The sequence below is a fragment of the Larimichthys crocea genome, chromosome III (assembly GCF_000972845.2).
Source record: "Larimichthys crocea isolate SSNF chromosome III, L_crocea_2.0, whole genome shotgun sequence".
NCBI lineage: Eukaryota > Metazoa > Chordata > Actinopteri > Sciaenidae > Larimichthys > Larimichthys crocea.
In genome coordinates this window covers 30,999,811-31,022,027 of record NC_040013.1, presented here as the reverse complement: position 1 = coordinate 31,022,027, position 22,217 = coordinate 30,999,811, and the positions used below count along the sequence as shown (strand labels likewise).

The window sequence follows — 22,217 nt, the reverse complement described above, 5'->3', positions numbered from 1 at the left end:
ACATGTTTTTCAACTGCCAAATATGGCTTGGACTACAGAGTTATGTTCAAATCAAAAGGAAACAATGCACATGAGATACATGACTTGCATGCATTAACACTCCATTCTCAGCTTCTTTCAGGTAGACACATTGAGTTCAGCACTCTCTTTAAGTTCAAGCTGATCCAGCAGCAGTGACCTGTGCTGCATTATGTCTGAAAAGGCCATCAACGCCCATTCAAAATAAAATTAAATCACATAAACAGTTGCAAAAATAGCCGAGTTGGCCAATTAGCCTTCAGGAAAGAGCCACAGAAAAGATGGTGGTGTGTTAAGTCTCACTTACCCTCATGTGAAGACCGCTGTCCTTCATGTTGCTAAAGTGTTTACTGTTCAACTTGATGTTCCAGCTCAGTCCTCTCTTTCTTCACATATTACCATGTTATAGTGGTAAACATATTCCAACAAACACGTCTGTTTGTTCAAGTTAAATCAGCTGGTTTTCACAAACATTAATATAGTTTGAGCTGCTTGAAAATTATCACTCAGTTGAGGATAGAATGAAAACAGGAAGATGATATCTCTAACAAAATGAAAATATCTTTTTCTTTTATTTAGACAGCAAAAAATTATCATGTAATCAGTGATGTTTGTAAACTCCCTAAAGCAATCTTTTATTACAAAGTTATGTATTTCACTTTATATTTCCTCATTAGTCCACCCACATCTTGTTATGGAAAACTTTGTATGCCTGGTGTGAAGTATGCCTGTAGTGTGCATAAAGTCATACAAGCCAAAGTGCAGCACGCACATCAATAGAATAACGGTTTAATCTTTCACGGGCCAATTTTCAGACCATCTTGAAATACAACGAAATTCATAAATCACTGACAGAAACATTAAATATGAAAGACTTCAGAATAAATGCTAATTAAATCATCTATCTTGCTTACTCTTCCAGGCTTTTGTTCATATGAAGTGTTTATACATGTGGTCCCAGAGCTTCACTTGACCTTGCCTCTGCAAGGTCCTTGCCAATGCATCACCACACTACTTACTGTAAACTGTAACTAACTGACTAAGATTTATCCCACAGCAGTACCCCGAACAACAGGATAATCTTCGGTTTCCATGGCTGTTCAAATTAAATATGGCTTAATTATGTGCAGCTCAACTTTTTTGCCCTGAGCAGGCCAATTATAAAACTGTTTTAATTTTACAAGTTTTAATGGATACACGGCTTACTAAATTAAATCAACAGGCACGTGAATAATAGTCAATGTTGTTTTTAATTGAAAACAGGAAAATTAATTTTTCCACATACAAATCTATGTAACACATGCTGTATATACATCATGTAATTCAGTGCAAATATCGCAAATCAATATGATCTGTGTCAGGCTTTTAGTCAAAACACTAATATTTATACAGGCACAAAAAAACAAACAAATAATAATTACAAATCTAATAATGGAAAACTACATATATGATCTTACATTTAATACATACTCGACCTCATTTGTAGCACTATATTATAATTAAAGTGAGTCTCTCGCAGCACATAATACTAGTGAACCCTGAAAGATGCTGCATACTCTTAAGCCACATTTTCCACCTATAGTCTCTAGAACTGTTTATTCCCGCAGCTACTTTTCAAAGAATTCAGCCTGATGGTGTCTGTGTTTGCAGCCTAAAGATAGTTTTACCTTACTGTCAGTTCTTTTGTTTAATTCACCATGTACAGCACAGTTGGATTTAGGCATAGGAATACATAAGGTCTGTGGTTGATAAAATGTAGCGCCAAGGGAAAGGGTTGCCTGATAGCAAGGTAGAGCAGGACGAATATGCTCACTATAGTGTGTACTTAAAGAGATTCACAGCAAGCCTGGGATCAATCAGAGTCCCAATTTGTGTGAGTTTGAACAGTATAAAAAAGGGTTATTAAGACAGTTTATAGAGAAAGACAGAGACAATATATTTTTCCTTTAAAATTGTTTTCTTATGTGGTATTAACTGCCCAACCCTTAGAGACCCTACAGCTTACTGTACTGCCATCAAAAAGGCATTCCTACTGTATACACAGGCAGTTTGTCTAATTTAGGCTGGAGGTGCAAATGTGTGAATCTGTGTCTGTGTCACTCCCAGCCTCACTATTCCGGCATATAAATGGTGACCCATTGAACCACTGAGACAATCCTTTTAAAACAAAGAACAGAACAATGCAAGGGCAGTCCTGTGCAGTGTGTACCTGCAAAGGTCTGAGCTGAGGCTGCAAAAGTTAGAAGAGAAAAACATTTGGTATATTTTGTCATTCTATAATACAGTTGGCAGTTCACATGGTAATTTTGTTGTACAAAAAAGGTACCTATTTCTTTCCCTAATTATGCTGTAGCATAATGTGTAGCTGTCCTCCCTTTTTCTTCTTTAATTACACAATAGAACAAAGTTGCTTACACAATTTCCCCCAAACTTTAGTACACTACTGTGTAGGGAGGAGTTTAATGAACGTTCCTCTAAAATGCCCCATTGTTACTCCCTCGTTCCCCATACTCTTTCCTGTGCCTACATTTAAGTATCAGATGGAAGCTGTCAGAATTTTATAAATAACTCATACAATGTTTGGTGCTCATATAGAGCACTGCCTGCACCAAACACCCACATTTTTAGACTATTTAAGTCAGTCCAGTTGCACAGTTTTACCTTCCTAGGGAAAATATTTAAACCATTCAAATGAAATTGTAATTTCATCTTATTTTTTCAGGTTCTCCTGCAGCATTTTGTGCAGCGAGCCATAATACAGCTTGCCTGCTGTGTGCTGCGCTGTACTCGCAGACTGTTCACCAGAATGCATCATGCCAAACAAATCAGCAACTGGCTCGATACTGGTTGCTTGCTGGGTTTAGGCTACTGGTCAATCTGGGATGCCTGATTTCAGTTTCTCTATCCACCGAATGTGTGTGTTTTATTCTGTCTTTGATTCAACTTGTACTTACTTTCCATTGCATTTTCGGGGGGTTTCTCCAAAGAATTCCAAACCAAGGTCCACTTACTTGTTTTCCCTGACGCGTTAGGCATGCCATGGTCGTCCTCCGAGGATGGATTTTGCTCAGTTGTCATGGAGATTCTCCAGAAAAAGCTGGTACTACAAGTGAACCTTCACTTTCTTTTCCTTTTTCCTTTTTTCTTTCTTACTTATGTTATTTGTCTAACCTTGTTTTTCATTATTTGTTGTGATAAAATACTGAAAGTCATAATTTGCCAGAGCACAAGTTGATGCCTTCGAGTCAAAAATCAACAAACAGCAACTTAAACAGTTACCAATTTTCAAATTATACATGATAATTTACCAACAAAACAATGAATTCATCCTTTTAGCATTCGAGTACTTGGACTACATACCAAACTATTTTTACAGCCTACCAAAGATCCAACAACAGCAAAAAAACACACAGCCTCTCTCCAGCTTGATCAGTTTGGACTTCAAAGCTCTGTTAATCAGTGGTGTGTTTACTGATGTGCTGACCTTCTGTCATATCAATTACAGCAAGTTAGAATCAAAACTGCTGTCTTCTAATCCAGTGCGTTTGTGTGTGTGTGTGTGCTCGTCAGCCACTCATAACATCACCAACACTAATTGAGTGAGTCCAGAAATAAGAAGCGTGCACAGGTCCTCCCTAAGGGGTAAACAGTCAAGTTCTACATCCCACACACACATGCACACACACAAACTCATTCTAATGTAATTGATTTTCTAAACACTTCCATACTTTATGGTCACTGCCAAATGAAAACTCACTCAAATAGGTTGGAGGCTAATGTCAAATGAGGTAAAATTACTTCTGTCTGCACACACTGCCGCGTGCAACCTTTTTAAAGTCCACTCAGATGTTTGAGCTAGAAAAGTTTCCCTAAGATTCTTCAGTCATTACTTTATTGTACGTTCTACTTTCAGCCTTTGATTTTAATCATCCTTTTCTTGAGGGATTTGTCCAGTGAAATCTACCAAGCCTGAGAGATGGAGCTGAGTTCCCATTGAGTCATTGCTTTATTGACTGCGCTTCTTAAACGGTGGCAGAATTCATTTCCATTGCTTCGATACTTCCCAGTAATTTTACAGACAAACCTGATTTAGTGATAGAAATTCAAAAAATCAAAATCTCCACTAAATGTTTTTTCATTCATTTTTATTTGTATTAAATATTAACAATAAGGAGACAGTGGACAAAAATCTTTTGATAAAACATTTCTCATGTGAACAAACAACTGTGAGAGTGACAAAAAAAAACATCTTGGACGGAAAATGAAGAGAAATACTTTGGGTAAACACACACTGCAAGGTTTTTTTTAACCACAGATAAGCCCATCAAACAGTATTCATGTCAGACTTAACATTTAAAAACTGTTTCGAAGGGCCATGTCAAGTGAAAAACAATTAGAAAGGAAAGAATAAAGATTTCATTTGTTTTCCTCCATGTTTGGACGAAGCTCACAGCATGAGTCCACCCAATAGTTTTATATACTTACTGTAGACAGACTTTATCGTGAACTGAAAAAAAAGCTGCTTCAGTAGATCATCCAACGTCCACTTTTCTGACACAAGTTTAAAAAGTCATGTCTTTCATAGTTATAGTGCAAAGTCTGGATTGAAAAGAGGGGAAAGGTCTGATTCAACCTTCAAACCTTTACCCTACACCTAGAAGCAAGTCGACCTGCTATTATGTGTAAAAATGTAGCAGGTTTATTTTTTTCTTTTTGTTTTCTGATGTGTAACTGTAGCCTGAAACGCTTTGGTAACAGCTCAGACCTCCGGCTGCATTTGACTTTTGTCAACAAAACAAAATCTTCACTTGTTTTGTTGTGTTTTAATCTGTGTGTGTGTGAACCCTCATCGTCACAAGTGCCATTTACATGAGCACGAAACATTCGTGTTCATGAACAGTGAACATCAACAGTTATAGTAATTTATGTACAATTATACAGTTCAATCTCATTATTACAGCAATTCATAAAGAAACAACCATAATCACAGTAAGCACATTAAAAAGCTAGGACAGTATAATATCTGTGACTGAATAAAATTATAACAATAACATTGTGATTATTATTACTGTTATTGTCACTTCCATCATGATTATTATCATGACTTCTATCTTTATTTGTTAGTGCCAAGATGCTTTTACGAAACTGGCTCTATGGCAATAAATATAAATAAGGCAGAAAATAATAAATTACTTCCCAACAAATGAAATGTAGTGTCTTAAATGAACAACATGCTGCTGAATACAGTAAAGAAATTGAGGTTTGTGAGGTGTGCCCTCTCCGTGATTGCAGACCCTTGTTTCCCCAGCAATTAATCAGTTCCCTCGTACAGTTTGACATGGAGTAATGTCTTTAAAAGACCTCAGTGCAGTGCCACATTTGAACTGCCATCTCAGATGCGGCTTTTTCCCTTTCATGATATGTGACATAACCAGCGAACTACCTTTGCGTTTTTTTCCAATTTGAACACAGCTGAAACGAGCACAGCTCTTTGACACACGGGGAAAAAATAAAATCTGAGTGGGCAGTGCAAACAGGGCCAAATGCTCCCTCATGACATTTCACATCATGATGCATGCACTGACGAGGGATGTAAATAGCAGTTTATAAGGGGTCAGCCAACGACAGAAAAACTGTTACCCTGCACCTGTAAACAAACCAAGCAGGGAATGTTTAGTTCACATTAGAGCTGAGCCACATTACTGATGGCCGTATACCCTACCAGGAAGTTAACTACATTCACCAGGTGTAAAATGATTCCCTGATTAGACAGCTGGAACGAAAATAAGCAGCGCTGCAGGTCCCAACGCCCAGGACTGAGAGCCACTGCAACAGAGTCTGTGATAGATTCACTGTATGACAATATAATCTGTGGGTTAGTGAGCTAAGCAGGGGGAGAGAGATGGAGGGAGAGCTGATGAGTAAGAAGGAAGAGAACAGACTGAAAAAAAAAAGAGGAACAAAAGGAACTACTGAGTTTGTATGCAGTAGAGTGGGATGTTGGGTGAGGTTGCAGGTTGAAGGGGAATGAGGAGTGGAGAAAGAAATGAAGACAGAAAGAGAAAAGACAGAGGCAAGAGGTGGGATAAAAAGAAAGGAAATTGCCAGTGTTGGTGAAACAAGCCAGTGGGAGAGTTGTAGCTTCCACCAATTGGAGCAAAGCTATCTTCCTTCAGGCCTTTCTTCACCTCTACCAGGTCCATGCCTCAAGAGGTGTATATATAACAACACACACACACACACACACACACACACACATATTTTCTACAACTTCCCTACAGTCAGGTGCCGTTTAGAGACAGACAAGGTCAACAACTTCTCCAAAATCTAACATTTTTTTTTTTTTTGTAGACGCTGGGAGCTGTGAACTTCTGTACTCAGCAGCAGGCTCCCACCTCCCAGATGACATTATAAGATTTGTTTACCCTGAAGCCTATGGGGAGGGGGGAGAAAAAAAAAAAGCCTGTTCGACAGTCTAGTCAGAAGACCAGACGAAATATATTCAACAGTGGCAGACTGAACAGATCGTTATGCAGTCCAGTTGTTCACAGACGTAGAAAAAGGATGGGTTTTCTCACTCATTAAATTGTGACACGTTTTGTCCCCACAGTGTGAATGATGTTGTTTGATTCATGGCAGTTTATGGAAATCTCACTCAAAAGGTAGGTGTCCTACTGTCCAAAACAACATAACTGCTAGTCTTTTATACCAAATGCCACCTCATTAGTTAAGTTTCTTTTTTTTTTTATATAACCAACACGTCTGAGATCAGGAAGATAAAAGGAGGCTAACATACAGGGACTGGGTATCAGTAGGAAAACACTCAGTGCTGATGCTTTTACAAATGGGATGGTTTGTAAAATCATTCAGTTTTTTTCTATAATTACTTGATCAAACAACTTTCTGTTTTTTTCCCTAAGCCGATTCAGACTCTACTAAACTGATTGCCTCAGGAAAATTGTCATAAGGAAACGTGTCAGCCATCTGTGATGACATTTCTTTTTCCTTTTGAATCCTAAAAATGAATATTGACACGGTCATTTAGCAAAGCACCAGTAAGTATCCCTGTTCAATACCCAGCCCTAAAGAAGATTTGAAGGGCTTCATTCCAAAATCTGATCCTTGTTTTTTTCCCCATTTTGGGAAAAAATGCATAATGCTGAAACTCAATCTCAGTCTGTTTCTTTTGTTAGTTAGGGGTTCAGTAGTGCTCCCTACTAAAGTGTGATTTTGTCATTATGCTCTTAAGTGTCTCTTCAACTGGCAGATATCTCATTTTAGAATGAAACTCTTCATTTCAGCTTCTGTACTGTACTAGTCTAACATTGCAGATACACATTGACTTTTGTATATAATGTGGGTAATATTTCAACATTGTATTCCTACAAAAAACAGTGGTCCAGTGAAGTGTTAAGCCATCGAATGTCTTATTGATGTAAGCAGGAGGATAGACATGTAGTCCTTAAAACACTCTACAAACAGACTCGTGGCTTAGAGGCATGTTTGATTCCCTTCTTGAAACACTGAGGTGAGAGTTGGTACTGAAACATTATTAAAAGATTCAGTCACTCGGATCCTGCAGTACAAAATGCTCACCTGTGTTTTCCTTAAATTTTAAAAAGCATGCAGTAAAAGGGTCGTGACGTGGATGTGGTTCATCTAAACGTGTTTGCATCTGGACTCCTGTCGTTGGACATCAGGGCATGAAGAGATGATTTGATGTTTGGCAACGTTTGGCAACATATCCGTACCAGCGCAAACTAGAGTCAGTATAGTTCCTTAAAGCAGCAGCACATGGTCTTAAAGACGATCAAATAAATGAATAAAAAAGAAATCTTTAACACAACGCACACACAAATACATACCGCATTTCTTTGTTCAGGTTTAACACCCTGTTATTTGCGCAGATTGTGAGGCAGAGATATCACAGAAGATGTCTCTGTGTCAGTGTGTGTGTGTGTGTGTGTGTGTGTGTGACTAGAACCTCACAGATATGAGGTTGTAAGTCTGTGTGCACTTTGTGTGTCTGTGGGCGTAAGCACATCTAAACTGTCAGCATGACACAACGTGGGAGCTCTGATAGACGAGTGAGTGCCTTTTTCATGCTCACAGTCTGATGTGTGTGTCTGTGTGTGTGTGTGTCTGTGTGTATAAGTGAGCAAATCTATGAACAAAATGTCAGCAAAGGGCTGGTCTGGATTGCAAAGAGAGACAAGCATGATTGTAAGCGCGTGTGGTCGATGATTCTGGGGAGGAATTGGGACACGAACAACTTGTTCTGAAGGAGCAGCAGTTTTTCTATAAAGTCACTGAAGTCAATATGGCTGCTAATGGTTGGGATGGCGTAAATGTTTGTGTACCCTCAACTGTCTCTCTGCGTCAGCGCTTGCAGCTCAGAAGTGTGTAGGGAATGTTGGAGGAAGACGTTTTTCCGACTATAGCTATGCAGAGACAGAGGGCCTCGAGGTGGCTGTCCTAAACGACCTGTGAAGGTAGAGGACGAGGACGAGGAAGAGGACGCTGAAGAAGGAGTAGGGGGCGGAGGGGAGGCTTGGGCGGACGACGAGATGCTCGGAGAGGGGCTCCCTCTGCTTGCAAGACTGTGGAGGCTTGAGGAGGAGCTTGCACCAACTGCACGAGGGATATGGCTAGGGGGATGGTGTTCTCCTCCTCTCCTTACCCCACTTGACAGACTCACTCCACCTCCTCCTCCTTGAGTTAAGGACTCAGAAGAGGAGGACACCCCCTCTGGCTGCCTGCAGGACAGAGATGGAATTGCGGTGTGATTAGCAGCCACTGAACCGGAGCCTGGGCATTGATTTGAAACTTGAAGCTGGGCTGGAGTAGTCGGTGAGGCTGACGCTGCAGAAGTGGCAGAGGACAGGTTGGAGGAGCTCGGAGCCAGATTTGGAGCAGGGTTATGAGCTGTGGACTGTGCCAACACCCCCTGGCAGCGGCGATCCTCCCTGGCAGTGTGTCGTTCGGAAGCAGGAGGCCGGCCGTGCAAAGATGGATAGTGGTAGGAGAGGTGCTGGTTAGAGAGGTCCCGGTTAGAGAGGTCCCCTGCGAGTGCTGCCCCCACACCCCGCACTACTCTTCGGTCCCTTGGAGCCAGGCTGCTGCTGCCGAGTCCTGACCACCGGCCTGGATGATTGGTCTGAGAGCGAGAGAGAGAAAAAAGGAGAAACAAGAAAAAGACATACGTTAAAGAGACTTCAACATTTCAATGTGTGAACCTGCTGTTGTTCAAGAATTATGCACCGAACATGTCTCAAGAGAAACAGAGTGAGAGCGACAAACAGAGAGACAGGCAGCACGTGAAACAGAGAGAGATAGAAAGAGAGAGAGAGCACTGTTGTGTGTTCAATATAGATTGTTAATTGGGTGACATTTGGAGAACGATCTCTGAGCTCCTGCAGCTTGTTCTAATTGTTTCTAAACCAACCGGAACCCTGCTCACTAAAGAACTGATCCGCACATGCAGAGACACGCAGTAACACACACACATTAAGAGAGAAACAAGACAAGTTAACGTGCATGTATGGAGAGATGCGCTTAAGGCATGCACAAATCCCCACTCACTAAGATCTTTCTCTGTCACACACACACACACACACACACGCGTACACAATAGGGAAGATGGCACATAAAGCTAGATGGCAGAAACGGGAGCCACCTGTTCTCTTTCACACTCCACTGCACCCCCTTATGCAACATATCTCTTCACTGTCCCCCTTCTCTCTCTCTCTCTCTCTCTCTCACACACACACACACACACAATGACACTGGGACCAAGTGTGCAATGTTCACTAAAGTAACACAATCTCTTCCGACACCGAACCTCATGGGAGAGTAAGTTGAGTTGACATTTGCCGACACGATGGCTGCATGCGTTTTCTTGTGGTGTGCTCAGTATCAGCACGCGTGATGGTATACCCGCAAATACGCTGTGCATGCATATTTTTACATATACGCATGCATTTATTGTTTGAATGTGATCATGTTTCCATGTGTCTGTGCGTGCAAATTAATATCAGATGTAATAGAATTACGGTGCCGCGGCTGTCGGCAGAAATTTGGTGTGAGAGGTAGAAATGCAATTAGCCAGAGCCAGAGCTAACGGAATAAGTGGCACTGCTAATTCAATGAAACAGGTTCTATTCGTGAGTTAATACCGTCAACCTGAAATCAAATTAAAGAAGGGAAGAGAGAAGGAAAGTGGGAGAGATCGCAGAGAAACTGGAATCACAAACATTGCTTGTTGAACAGTTAGCTGTGATGTATGATTGACCAAAGCGTCCCAAGCTCTTCAAGATAAACTAAAATACTGAAATGAGAATTTTATTTTACTACAGGCATCATATTGTTGATGATTTAATAGAACCTAAATTTAGTCTGTTTCGTTAATATAATCCTACTTACATACATTTTCCAGGTGTAAAAGGCAACCCACATGATGTATTACTGTGAAATGGCACTGGTAATTCTGGCACTATGTGCCACAGTTCTATTTCCCAGCGTCGATGTGCGTCAACACTTCAGAAAAGCAGTTATTTCATTGCATTCACTCCCTGAATTGGCCCATCTGAGCTACTGACTTATTCTGTCTGTATGAAACGTCAAGTGTGTACCACGGGCCAGTGTTTTGCTGAGCCTTTTTCGTGATGTGTGTAGTGTTCACTGAGCTTCATAAATATGTAGACAGTGTCACGCCGGTGATTCGGCCTAGAACTTTTTTATAACGTTGGATTTTTAAAAGGACTAATTAAGATATCAGCTTTAATTAAAGTACATGTTGGGTCAACAGATAAAAATTACAACCCTTTTTGTAAATGGTAAACACCTTTAATGACTTACTGGACAGACAGATTATATTTAATCAGGCAGTCCTTTTCATAAAAGAGAGAGTGGTACTAATTATAATATGTGGTTGAAAAATCCTGTCTGTGCAATGGCTTGTGAGAGTTTCAGCCCCTGAACACCACCAGATTTTTAATATCTTACTGTGAGGTGCTATTTCTAGCTGTTTTTTTTTTTTTTTTGCATTTCAAACTATGAAAGGATTCTATGAGGATTTAGCTGTGACAGTGCTGGGCTCTAATTTAGTCTGAGGCAGTATAGAAGACAGGGATGGGGGTAAATATGAGAAATAAACAAGGTCCCTAGAACAGTAAAAAAGAGAAGAGAAAGTGAATAGGGTCAGCCATGAACATTTCTCTTCCTGATGCCGATCTTCATGATAAGGAAACACAAATGTTTTCTTTCTCGTCTTGCTATACGATAAAGCAGAAAGACCTTTTTATCACAATCATGTAGAAGCCAGTTCATGCAGAAATGTCGACTACAGAAGACTGTCAATTTTTTTTTAATAACAGCTTAATCTGCCCATGCCATATGCCTCTGATGCTGGTATTCCCAACCAACAGTGCGAACAAACATGGAAATCATACTGAGATAGCTTTTAAAAAGTTTGAATTACAGCCAAACAATCAGTCTGGATGTCCTTTCATGTCCAACTTTAAGAGAAAGGAAAAACACACAACAGCACTCTGCCAAAACATCAAACAGCGTGTCGTTGTCTATACAGCTTACTTAAAGAGCTTAGGGAGCGTGTCTCTGCTTTCTAATGGGTCCTAATGGGTGGATAAACACTACAAGACTTCTTGCAGATTTCGTGATCTAATTAAGAGGCGGAACAATTTCCATTCCAGCCAAATTTTCTACGTACGGGCGCTGTGAAAAAACATGAGGGAATTGCCACAGAGCTGAACATCCACTACGGTCGTAGAGGTTTATGTGGGACGGCTTAATTAGGGCTAAATTGCTAATCTTACAAAAAAAATCTGTGGTGTTTTTTTTCACCCTCAGACATTTGAGAAAACAACAGAAGGTAAGGCGAGAACAGTAAGATACAAACTGGCAGACGACTCTGAAAGAAATAATTACCCAGCACACTACAAAGAGCTGGTTGTAGAGACATATGCTCTGTATCAAAGGGACATTTCTCATCCAAGTGTGTGTAAGGGGGGGGGGGGGGGGTAAAAAATGTATCAAATACAATGAATCAAATGCAAGTAAGAACTAGGGTAAAGCTGGAGAGGTAAATGTGTGCGAGCACAAGAAGGGCAGGCAGGCAGGCAGGCAAAAAAAAAAAAAGGTCCCGCACGATGAAAGCGAGGAGTAAACAAATTGAGAAAAAGGTGAAAAAGGACCGGTGAGAAGGTGATTAAAAACAGAGATAAAACCAAATGAGAACAACAGTAAAACAGACAGCAAGGTGCAGAGAGAAAGAGAGCACGGCTGATTTACAAACTCGGGTGTCCTTTCTCAAGTACACGCTCTGCGGCAAGCAGAGCTGCCTCTTTGCCAATGAGAGACCGGCCTATGTGTGTGTGCAAACACTCACGAGAGTCTCTTACACACGGTGCTATAAATACACATACACACACACACACACACACACACACACACACACACACACACGGGTAAATCAGAGTGATTTAAGGGGCCCTCTCCTGCAACCTTAGTTTTTATTGGGCAGTGAAGAACACAGCAATGTGGTAATGGCCAAGTTTGCATAAAACAGCTCCTTAAAGCTCTAAAACATCCCTGTACAATGTTTGCTATTGCCTGTCTTAGTAATTTTTATACTGGGAGAAGAGAGGGGGTGGGAGATTTATTTCCCACATTTTTTTTGTTTTCTCTCAAACAAACTAAAACTAAATAATTAGAGAACAGAACAGACTGAAGCTTGGTGTACGCAAAGTGTTTCAACTGTAACTGCCATCAGTGACACCATAGCTCAGTATCCCTGCACCCACACTTAATGAAGGCCATGGGGTTGAAATGAATTGGACCCCCAGTTTCCGACTTGTCACATTGAGATTAGAGAGGTAAAAGTTTGTAAAAAATTCTTCATATTCTTTGACACCCACATACTCTGAACAACGTAATCCTGTGGTTCTTGGAAAGTGCGAAACGCCGGGGTGGTTAGATACAATAACAGTGCACTACACCCACACAGATGGTACTCTAAATCCTATTTAGACTATCACCAAATACATTTTCCCACCGTGATGTGTGAGCCCAAACCATCCCACTTCATCCTGTCTACCTTTATCTCAACAGACAGTGTCATTTATATTTGTTTGCATATTTATGCCCAGCGTGACAGAAAGGTAGAGTATAAAAAAGCTGGACACAAAATGTAAATCTGATATTGCTACTTTATCCATAATGATACTCCTGTGTGGAGGCTCAGAAGACAAACAAGCCTTTTCGAAGTTCGCAGGCATTGGACAGTACATGAACATGGGAACAAAACAGTTCTAGTGTGCTACTAGCACTGTACATTGGTTTGCATTTGTTTTAGGAACTGGAGGAGTTATAGAAGGAGGCAAAACAAGCTGAGAAACGCTCAAAAATCCCACAGTGGTCTAACTATAATTTCCTTAGCTCTTGGCCAGAACATTTCATCATTCACTGGTGTGTATAGCAGAGTCTCCCACATCCCCTAAAGGTATTTTGTTGCATAGATCTGCTACAAATAATCAAACATAGGGGTGAAACTGCAACCTGAGCTTGTTGTCTCAAGGCCATAGCATACCTTTACTTTGAACTCGCTGGTTTTCATCAATACACAACCCCTTAGGAAGTCAGCATCTTGTACCGCCTGTAGCAGCATCCTTGCTTTTCCCCTCCCTCTCTTCATCTAGACTTTGTTGTAGTCTTCCATCTTCATCTCCCCCTTTCTCTGCCTTTCCTCTCTATTTCCCCATACGGCTCTCCCAATTTTCAACCTGCTGTCTCACTCTCCACCTCGCCTGTCTCGCTTATTTTTATGCAAAAGTTAAACTCACATCATATGATCCAGGATGCACATTCAAATTCAGGAAACGTAGTAGTACAGTGGTAAATCTGCTACATATCAGGAGAGTAATTCAACCAAAGTAAGAACAGGAGAGGACAGAACAAAACAAGGAAATAACTTTAGGGGTCAGAATTAATATAGTGAATTACTAGACTGGGCAGGAAGTGTAGGAAAGGACACAAAAACAGGCCTGAGACAAGTGTAATGCACACATACACATTTCTTGGAGCTAGCATCAATGATTTTGCAGGTAAAGCCATTGTTTGACTTTTTGCTTAGTCCTTGCAAATGAGTACTTTTTCTCCTTTCAGTAATGCTAGTAGGATAGATGCTTTTTAGGTTACCTGTGTTAACAGCCGGCAAGTTGATCTCTGACAGCCTGATCAGGACCCTTCCCGAAATATTCTGAATGTGTTGGTTCAGGAAGTCGTTGAAGCACAAATAAACATCAAGTCTGCTTGTCTTTCCCTGTCTGTCTTCCCTTCTCTTGCTTTTTGCTTTCTTCCCCCCTCCCACCCTTGACCTCCCCTTCTTCTCTCTCTGTCTCGTTCTCGACCACTCAGTCAATTCTTTCCCCCCTTCTTCACTCTTTCTTCGTTATGTAACGCGGTGCTTAAGTATGCCAGCGGCAGGCAGGGCCTACTGCGGCCTGGAGACCACACAGACAGACAGACAGAGAGCGAGACTGAGAGAGAGAGAGACACAGAGAGAGAGAGAGAGTGGTGGAGGGAGGTAAGTTTTCTTTTTGTTTGTTTGTGTGGTGACAGTTGGGGTGGGGTTCAGATAAGATGAGATGATCAAGAAAGATGGAGAGGACCAAAGTTGAGCTTACGTCGCTCCAGCTGTCAATTCAGCCCACACTGCAGCAAACTGCCAAGCAGCTGGCTGGATGTCACTTCCTGGACCTTCCTGCTGGAGGCACTCACTGAGAGGCAGGACACTAATGTGATGCACTGCACAGTTAATCGGCTCACAATGCTACCAATCTTCAATGCTGTCACTGCACTACTGCAAAATTATCTACATTAGGCCGATGTTATATTGAGTAACAGCAACCCATAAGTATTAAGCAGGGTTGTGTGTGTCTATAACTCGATAAATATTTAGACTAACTATATCTCAGACAGGGCATCTCCACTGCATATCAATGTGGCTGAAGGCCTGAATATATTACAGTGTCGGAGACTGAGTCATCTCTTGCCTATTTCACTACAAAGAAATTCGGAAGAGAAAACAAACTTATTTACAGCAATAGCCTACGGGAGAAGTTGCAAATCTTATACCCATAAATACGGCGCATAAACCATCACACATGTTCAAACACACTTGGGAATACTGTACTTGATGGGTACAGAGGGCTACATTAACCACAAACGACCAACCTGCTTTGTACAAAAAGCTTTGTTCTCCCAAGAAACTGATGCATTGGGTGGAAAAAAAACAATATTTTTTTTAATGTTTCTTGTTTGATACAAAAAATTCAGATTCAAAGCACTTATAAACACACACGCAGTGTAACCCCATTCTCTTCTGAGCACCTGGGGAGAGCCTGACCGGTGTGGCAAATACTGTATAATCAAAATGCAAATTAGTCCACCATGTCCTCTAAAGACTTTTGGTGACTTTTTGAGCAGCCTGTCACCATATTTCCTTTTACGACAACCAGGAACATGTTGAAAAATATGACTTTCTTCACTTTAATGGACAAGAAGAACTAAACTAACACCCACCTGTGGTTATGAGCTCACTTCTGGCAAGTAATATGCAACTATTTTTGGCCAACAACAACAAAAAAACAAAAACAAAGAAGGGAAGCCAAGTTTTCTAGTTGCTAACCACCTGGAGGTACTTGATTCCATCCCCAACATCAGTGACAGTTTTGGAGTTCCAGCTAAATAAAACACTTGTTTGGCATTACTGTCTTTGAATGCAGCTGCTGTTGATCGTTGAACTATGTGTATCTTGCAGACATAAAACTGATTGGCAGCCAATTATGTGTTGCTTAGCAACAACAAGACAACTGCGGGTGGGGGGTGCAGCACATCGCAGTTTACCTGTCTTGTGAAGCATCTAAACAGCACTGAATTTGCTGAACTTGGGTTTGATCAATGATTCAAAGTCACTACTTATGATTGTCGATGTTGAAAAGCATGTAGCCCCAGGACTTCAAATTCTTCCCAGAGTGAAAAAGGCAGGCTGGCAAGCATCGAAGCCAATGCCACGCTGTGGCCAGGAGGCCTAATGAGGTTTCTTGAGCAGCTCTGATGGGCATAGACGCTGAGAGTCTGGCATTGCTCATCAACCACCATCCCCAACAGGTCTGTGTGTGCACGCACGTATGCATGTGCTTGTCTGTGCGTGTGTGTAATCATGGCGAAACTCATCGACCACCAGCCTGTGCCAATATGCTTGGTGAACATTGCCCAGAACCATGAGCAAGAGGAGTGGGGTGGAAAAAGGAAAGTGAGTGATCAAGTACAAATAAGGGAAGGAAATAAAAGAGGAGGCATGGGATGTGAAGAATAATAAAAGGAGAAGAGGGGGAGTAGGGGAGGAAAAAAAGAGGATGTGAGAAGATGTGGAAGTAGACAGCAGGCTGAAAAAGAGCGAGAAAAGACATGTAACATAACAAGGAGAAAAGAGCGAGTCAAACCAATAAGGGGAGGGGATGACATGCAGGTAATGGTGAGGTAAAACAACAAAGAAAGAGAGGAGAGGAGGAGAGGGTAGATGGCAAGAGGGTAGATAGTCAGATGGCTGAGGGGAACATAAGGGACAAAGTGAGAGTAAAAGGTGACACAGAGCCAAAAGTTACAGAAGATGAAAGACAGAGATAATTAGAAAGCTAGAGTCGAGGATAAAGAGAAAAGCTGAGAGGAGTGTAACAGAGGCAGCATCAATACACAGCAAGAAAGTGAATCGCTTCTATGAGACGCTACACGGTTGAGAGGGACAATAACTTTTCATGTGTTATTATTGTGTCAAGAACATTAGTTTCAAGGGTTCCATTGGTTTCCAAATAAAGAATAGGCTTCATTTACCAACAAAATCCTTTTTGAATATCAGCCATGAAGTATATATTTTTTTGTCTACTCTTTTTTTTTAAACAGCACAATGTCTATTTTTAAAGGATAGCAGGGAATGGCATGCTTGTCATGTGCTGCTGCTCCTTTTGGCTCAGTGGGATTGGCTGCCTGATTTAAGTAATAAAAACTTAATTATCCACAACACAATTACCCACTAAGCTTCAAACATGCATGCGCCCATGTCACCTTGAACATAAAAACTGCCAATGGCAATCCAGTGTGAAAAAAATCCCCATATTCATTCTTGAATCCCTAATTTATGTCTAATTATACTACGTTGGCCCTCCATCTCCCTTCTTATGTTTCCTTTTAATACTTAAAAAAGCTGGACTTGAAAAGGCACAACAGAGATACTGATACTTAACCATGTGGGATGTACACAGTCATCCAAATTTATCTGGCACTACTGTCTACAATTAGGTGATGCTACATTTTGGCTCTCTCTAGGAGAATGTTGCCATGCCAGTTCAGAATAATCTGCTTTTCTATCCAAAGACATGCAGGTCAGGTGAATTGGAAACTCACTGCATATCCTGTAGGTGTGAATGTGTTTGCCTGTCAACATGTGTTAGCCCTGTGACAGATTGGAACACAGTCCAGATTTAACCTACCTCTAACCCAATGTGCGCTGGGAGTCGATCCAGCCCCCACCCCCTCCCCGTACCCCTGAACAGGTTTTGTGGTTCTGGTGATGAATACTTGATTTTATCTCTTCTTCCGTAAACAAAAACTCTGAGTGCACTCAATTTTAGCTCCACACTTGCACAAGAGGCTACCTACCACTCCCTCAACTGCACTTCAGCTGTTACTGAATTGTTTGCTACACCAGGTGACTCCCCCAGTTCTCAACATGGTCCCCGCTGGTGCTGTCTAATTACTGCAGAAGCTGTGATCTATGCTCAGCATTACTCTGCCTAATACGCTCCTGTAAGCTGTCACTACTGCTTACCATGTGCACCATGCAGCTATTGCTCTGGATTACTACGTACTGATCCATCAGTGCAAACCTACCACTCTCATACATTTCAGAAACCTCGCCTATGTTCCTGGCACAAAACTGAAACTATAACTTTTACTTGTGTTGACAGCGTACCTCCACCAAGGGCTAGATTTGGACTCATGGTCAGAATCCATTATTTTGGCTGATCCAGGAGATTACTCCTTCTTTATCAGGCTATCACTGTTGACTTCACTTTCTTCTAGCCATGCGGAGGGCAGAGAAAACAGTCCTACTCTGTGCCCAAGACGTCCACTGTAACCCTTAAATTGTCTGCATGCCCATTAATCACTAACTATTGCACACCTAAACATTACATTGCACTTATCTGAAACTTCTCTAAACTTTTAAACTCTAGCTATTCCATGTCCTCCATTGGGTTCCCATGTATGGTCATAAACATGTCTTGTTTTGGCTCCCTGTCAAGCCATGACAGAAAAAATATTATTTTATTTAGACTTACTGTCACCATCCAACATTGCACCATCCTTCCAGTTCCCCATAAGAAACACTTCAAGGATGATTTCTGGCTAGACAAGAGTGCATCCTCTGTGGACTCCTGGCAAGTCACAAAGAAACGTCCAACTTATCCAAAAACTCTGCAGCCAGTATTTTCACTTATGTCATTTCACATGTACACGGCACCCATCCTCTCGACCATCCTCTCCTAGTTACACTCAACAACGGTTCAAAAGCACAAAAATTTTAAAATTCGCCTTCTCCTCGCATGCACCTTGCACAAACAGTACCCCTATACTTTTGTCTTTCATGATTACAATAGTGTCAACGCTCTCTGTTCAGTGGACTTCCTGTCCCTCAGTCACTTCTGAATCCACAATTACAGTATTGCCATTAAATAGACGAATAAAGTATGCCCTCCATTGTATAACAGTGGAAATTATATATTTCATACCTGGAAAAATATTACCCATTTAAATTAAGGTGTTACTATATCATTATAAGGTAATGGACTATTTGTATATACCAATTAAAGGCTTTTCCCATTAAAGGATAAGGGAAAAACTTAATAAAATACTAATAATTCAAATAACCCCAGATTTATTTGAATTGATTTTTAATCAAATATCAGACACAGATAGGAAATCTAGTTTCAAATTTTAAAAACTTGTCAGACATCAGGCTGATTGAGAGGCTGCTGTTCGACCTGTTTTGGGGGGTGGTTGTCTGATTTAAAGGCTGTGAGTTGGCATTATCAGCATGTGATTTTATGCATCTGTTTACTCTGTGCCGTGGTATACTTACAAATTTCTATGTGATAAACTATACGATGTTGTGTGTGTGTGTGTGCACCAAAACAAAACAAATATATGACTCTGAAAGGCAGCAGTAAAGTATAGTGGGTTGACAGCTTGAGTTTGATAGGCTAGATTGACAGCCTGACAGTGAGAAAAACAAGGAGGATTATAGTTATGACAGTGTGGTAAAGACTGTCAGAGTAATACATCATGTGGGTGAGCTCAGGAATTGAAGTAAGAGTAGTGCTTCTGCATGAGTGTAAAAATTTAGATGTGTACATCTACATATACACACTGTGTGTGTGTGTGTCTGTGTGAGAGAGCAGCGGGGCTTGCAACATAATGGTGAGCAGAGATGGAGCATGAAGCTGATGGCAGCCAAAACTCCTTTTCTCTGTCTGCTTATAGCGAAGCCTGTGCGCGCTGACTGATTACAAATACTCATACACACCCATGCAGTTATGTGCTAATACCGTATCAAGCATATGCAAACAGCACGCGGTAGTATACACCGAGCCTTATTACCAACACATACAGTCTCACTAACACAAACACACGCACAACTCCCCTCCTGTCAGTGGGCACAGTTGATAAGCTGCTTTCCCAGTTTCTCATCTTGTTTTGTGTGACAGCCCAGAAGAGCTGAAACAATACAGGAAACCTAAAATGTGGAAGGTGACGGAGGGCGGGGCCAAAGAAAGATATTGGAAAATGAAGGATGAAGAGGAAAGTAGAAGAGAAAACAAGAGAAGTCAAAGGAAGAAGAAGGAAAAAGTAGATTTTCCATCTGATGTCTCCGAGGCCTGATGATAACATTGCAGCTGCCACCTGTGTCATCACAATGAGAACAACTGACTGCCCTGCTGCACCCACACTCCACTCAAGACGACAGAGAAAGGAGGAGAGAGACGGAGAATTTTCCTCATGATACGTTTAAGCAATATATTCAACGATGAACGCAGTGGCCAAGAATATAATGATGTTATGGTGACATTTCTGCAATTGGGAAAATGCATTAGATTGTAAGGAATCATATTTCCCTTTTTTATTTCTTGTTTGGATAAATATTTTGCATTACCTGCAGTTTATATAATCACCAAAATCAAGTTGTTGCCAAGCAGAAAGTCAGAGCCTGATTTCAGTGTATAGTAAATATAACACCAGTATAACATTTGGATACCAAGCTAATTTTTGTTGACACATCTGTCAGTGCTTGTTTTGAGAAAATGCAATGACCTTGCACTGGCGAACTGGTGACCTCCTTGATAAAACATTGGTTCCCTCTTGGGAAAAGTTGGCCCGGATGCTCTTCCTCATTATGCATCTGTCAGTGTGCCATGACGAGGAATGAACTGCTTTTAAAGAAAATAAGATTAGCTGATTTGATTGGCAATGACTGTTGCCAACTCCTAACATACCTACAATTAATTCTCCCTAATTCCACCCATTTCACATCAGCGCCCCCACTGCGCCTCTGCTGCATCAGCACCTCGGGTCATGAAATTACCAAGTACCTGTTTGTCACAGCTAAGTGAGCATGTCCTGTGAGCTCACATTGCGGGCTTGTGCAACAGCATGGGCCCAATACACCTTTATTCACAAACAAACAAGCCCCATTTGGTCAGTTAGCTCCAGACAAGTGGCTATTTGTACAGACAATAAACACAGAAGACAATGACAATGGTTTTAATAGGCCGTTTCTTTGGGAAGTTTGGAAAGTAGCTTCAATGAAAACTCTTCACACTGACTTCTGTGGAGACTCACAGATAAAGGGGCATTCTGGTAAAAGATGTTGGTATTGAATCTTTGAAATATCATTTTTCACTGCTGTGAGTACCAATAATAAAATCCATTTACCTCCATTGTAAAGTGGCAGCAGAAATTGATTTCACAAACCTCTGCAAAGACACCAATTGAGGAAAGGTAACAAATGTTTGGATAGGGAAATATAGGGGTGGGGTACGACAGCATTTAATCGAATCTGAATCTGTGAATTTTTACTTTGATGAAGTACATCGGCAAATTGGAACAGTTAAGGCAGTCTGCCATCTCATTCAACTGTATCACCGAGTAACACGTTAAGATATGTTGCCAGTTTGAAAAGAGAATGAAAAGCTTATGATTCTGGGTATTTTATCAACTTGGAACCAAATCCAAAATAGATCGAGCTGTCAGAACACATACCGGGGGAAATAAATGATGAATTCATCTGCCAAAGAGCGAGACATTCTAGTCTGTGTTTTTAAGTCCATAGTACTGGATTGAGTGATGTTAAGTCGCTGCTAACCTTTGTTAAAGACAACCTGCTGTAAATTTTCACTAAGAAATAGTTAATCCTATCTTTCTATATGAGAAATTAGTAAGTTTTTAATTTCTTGATATTGTATTTTTTTGACTTGCTGCCTCGTATTGATTGATCCCACAGTACAGAGCTCCTCCAAGAAAGTTTCACTGTGCTTATTATTGAATAAGCATGCCTCTTGGTAACATTTATTGATGAATAGCAGCTAAACAGAGTGCCATTGTCTGAATGTAGGAAACACAATGACAAATTTAACTAGTTCAACTGATCTGGTTTGAAGTCCATTAGTGCTTGGTCACTTTAAATAATGATATGCACAGGCAAATTTTTCATATTCTTTTTCTTTGTTTTGGTCGACATGAATAATGGAAAAATAATAGTAGTGTTAACAGTGTCTGCCACATTGCAGTTAAAGCCAAGAGACAAGAGATCCAGCTTTGCAGACACCATCGACTGGTTCAGATGATGCTCGACTGACATCTCAATTCACAAAATAAGTGTTTACACAGTGTCTATTTGTGCATGGAGAGGGAGAAAGTCAACACCTTAAGAGTGCTGCAGACACCACAGGGGATTTATTACTATGAACGCAACTCAAACACCCACATACACACAGATTTGTCCATGACTCTTCGATCAAATACTCCAGAGTGGTATACTGTGTCATACTATCCAGAGCAAACAAAAA

General features: G+C 40.9%; 1 protein-coding gene across 4 annotated transcripts in view; it reads right to left on the bottom strand.

Annotated features, from left to right (window-relative positions):
• Nucleotides 1-4,730: 4,730 nt before the first annotated feature.
• Nucleotides 4,731-22,217, bottom strand: part of ccser1 (coiled-coil serine-rich protein 1) — a 111,920-nt gene continuing 94,433 nt past the window's right edge. The window contains exon 11 of one of the 4 annotated variants that reach the window (XM_019259907.2): nucleotides 4,731-9,175. In XM_019259907.2, the coding sequence (XP_019115452.2) occupies nucleotides 8,381-9,175 (795 nt within the window). In that variant the 3' untranslated portion in view covers nucleotides 4,731-8,380. The remainder of the gene's footprint in view (nucleotides 9,176-22,217) is intronic. The other 3 variants (XM_019259908.2, XM_019259910.2, XM_019259911.2) reach the window with 3 other exon arrangements.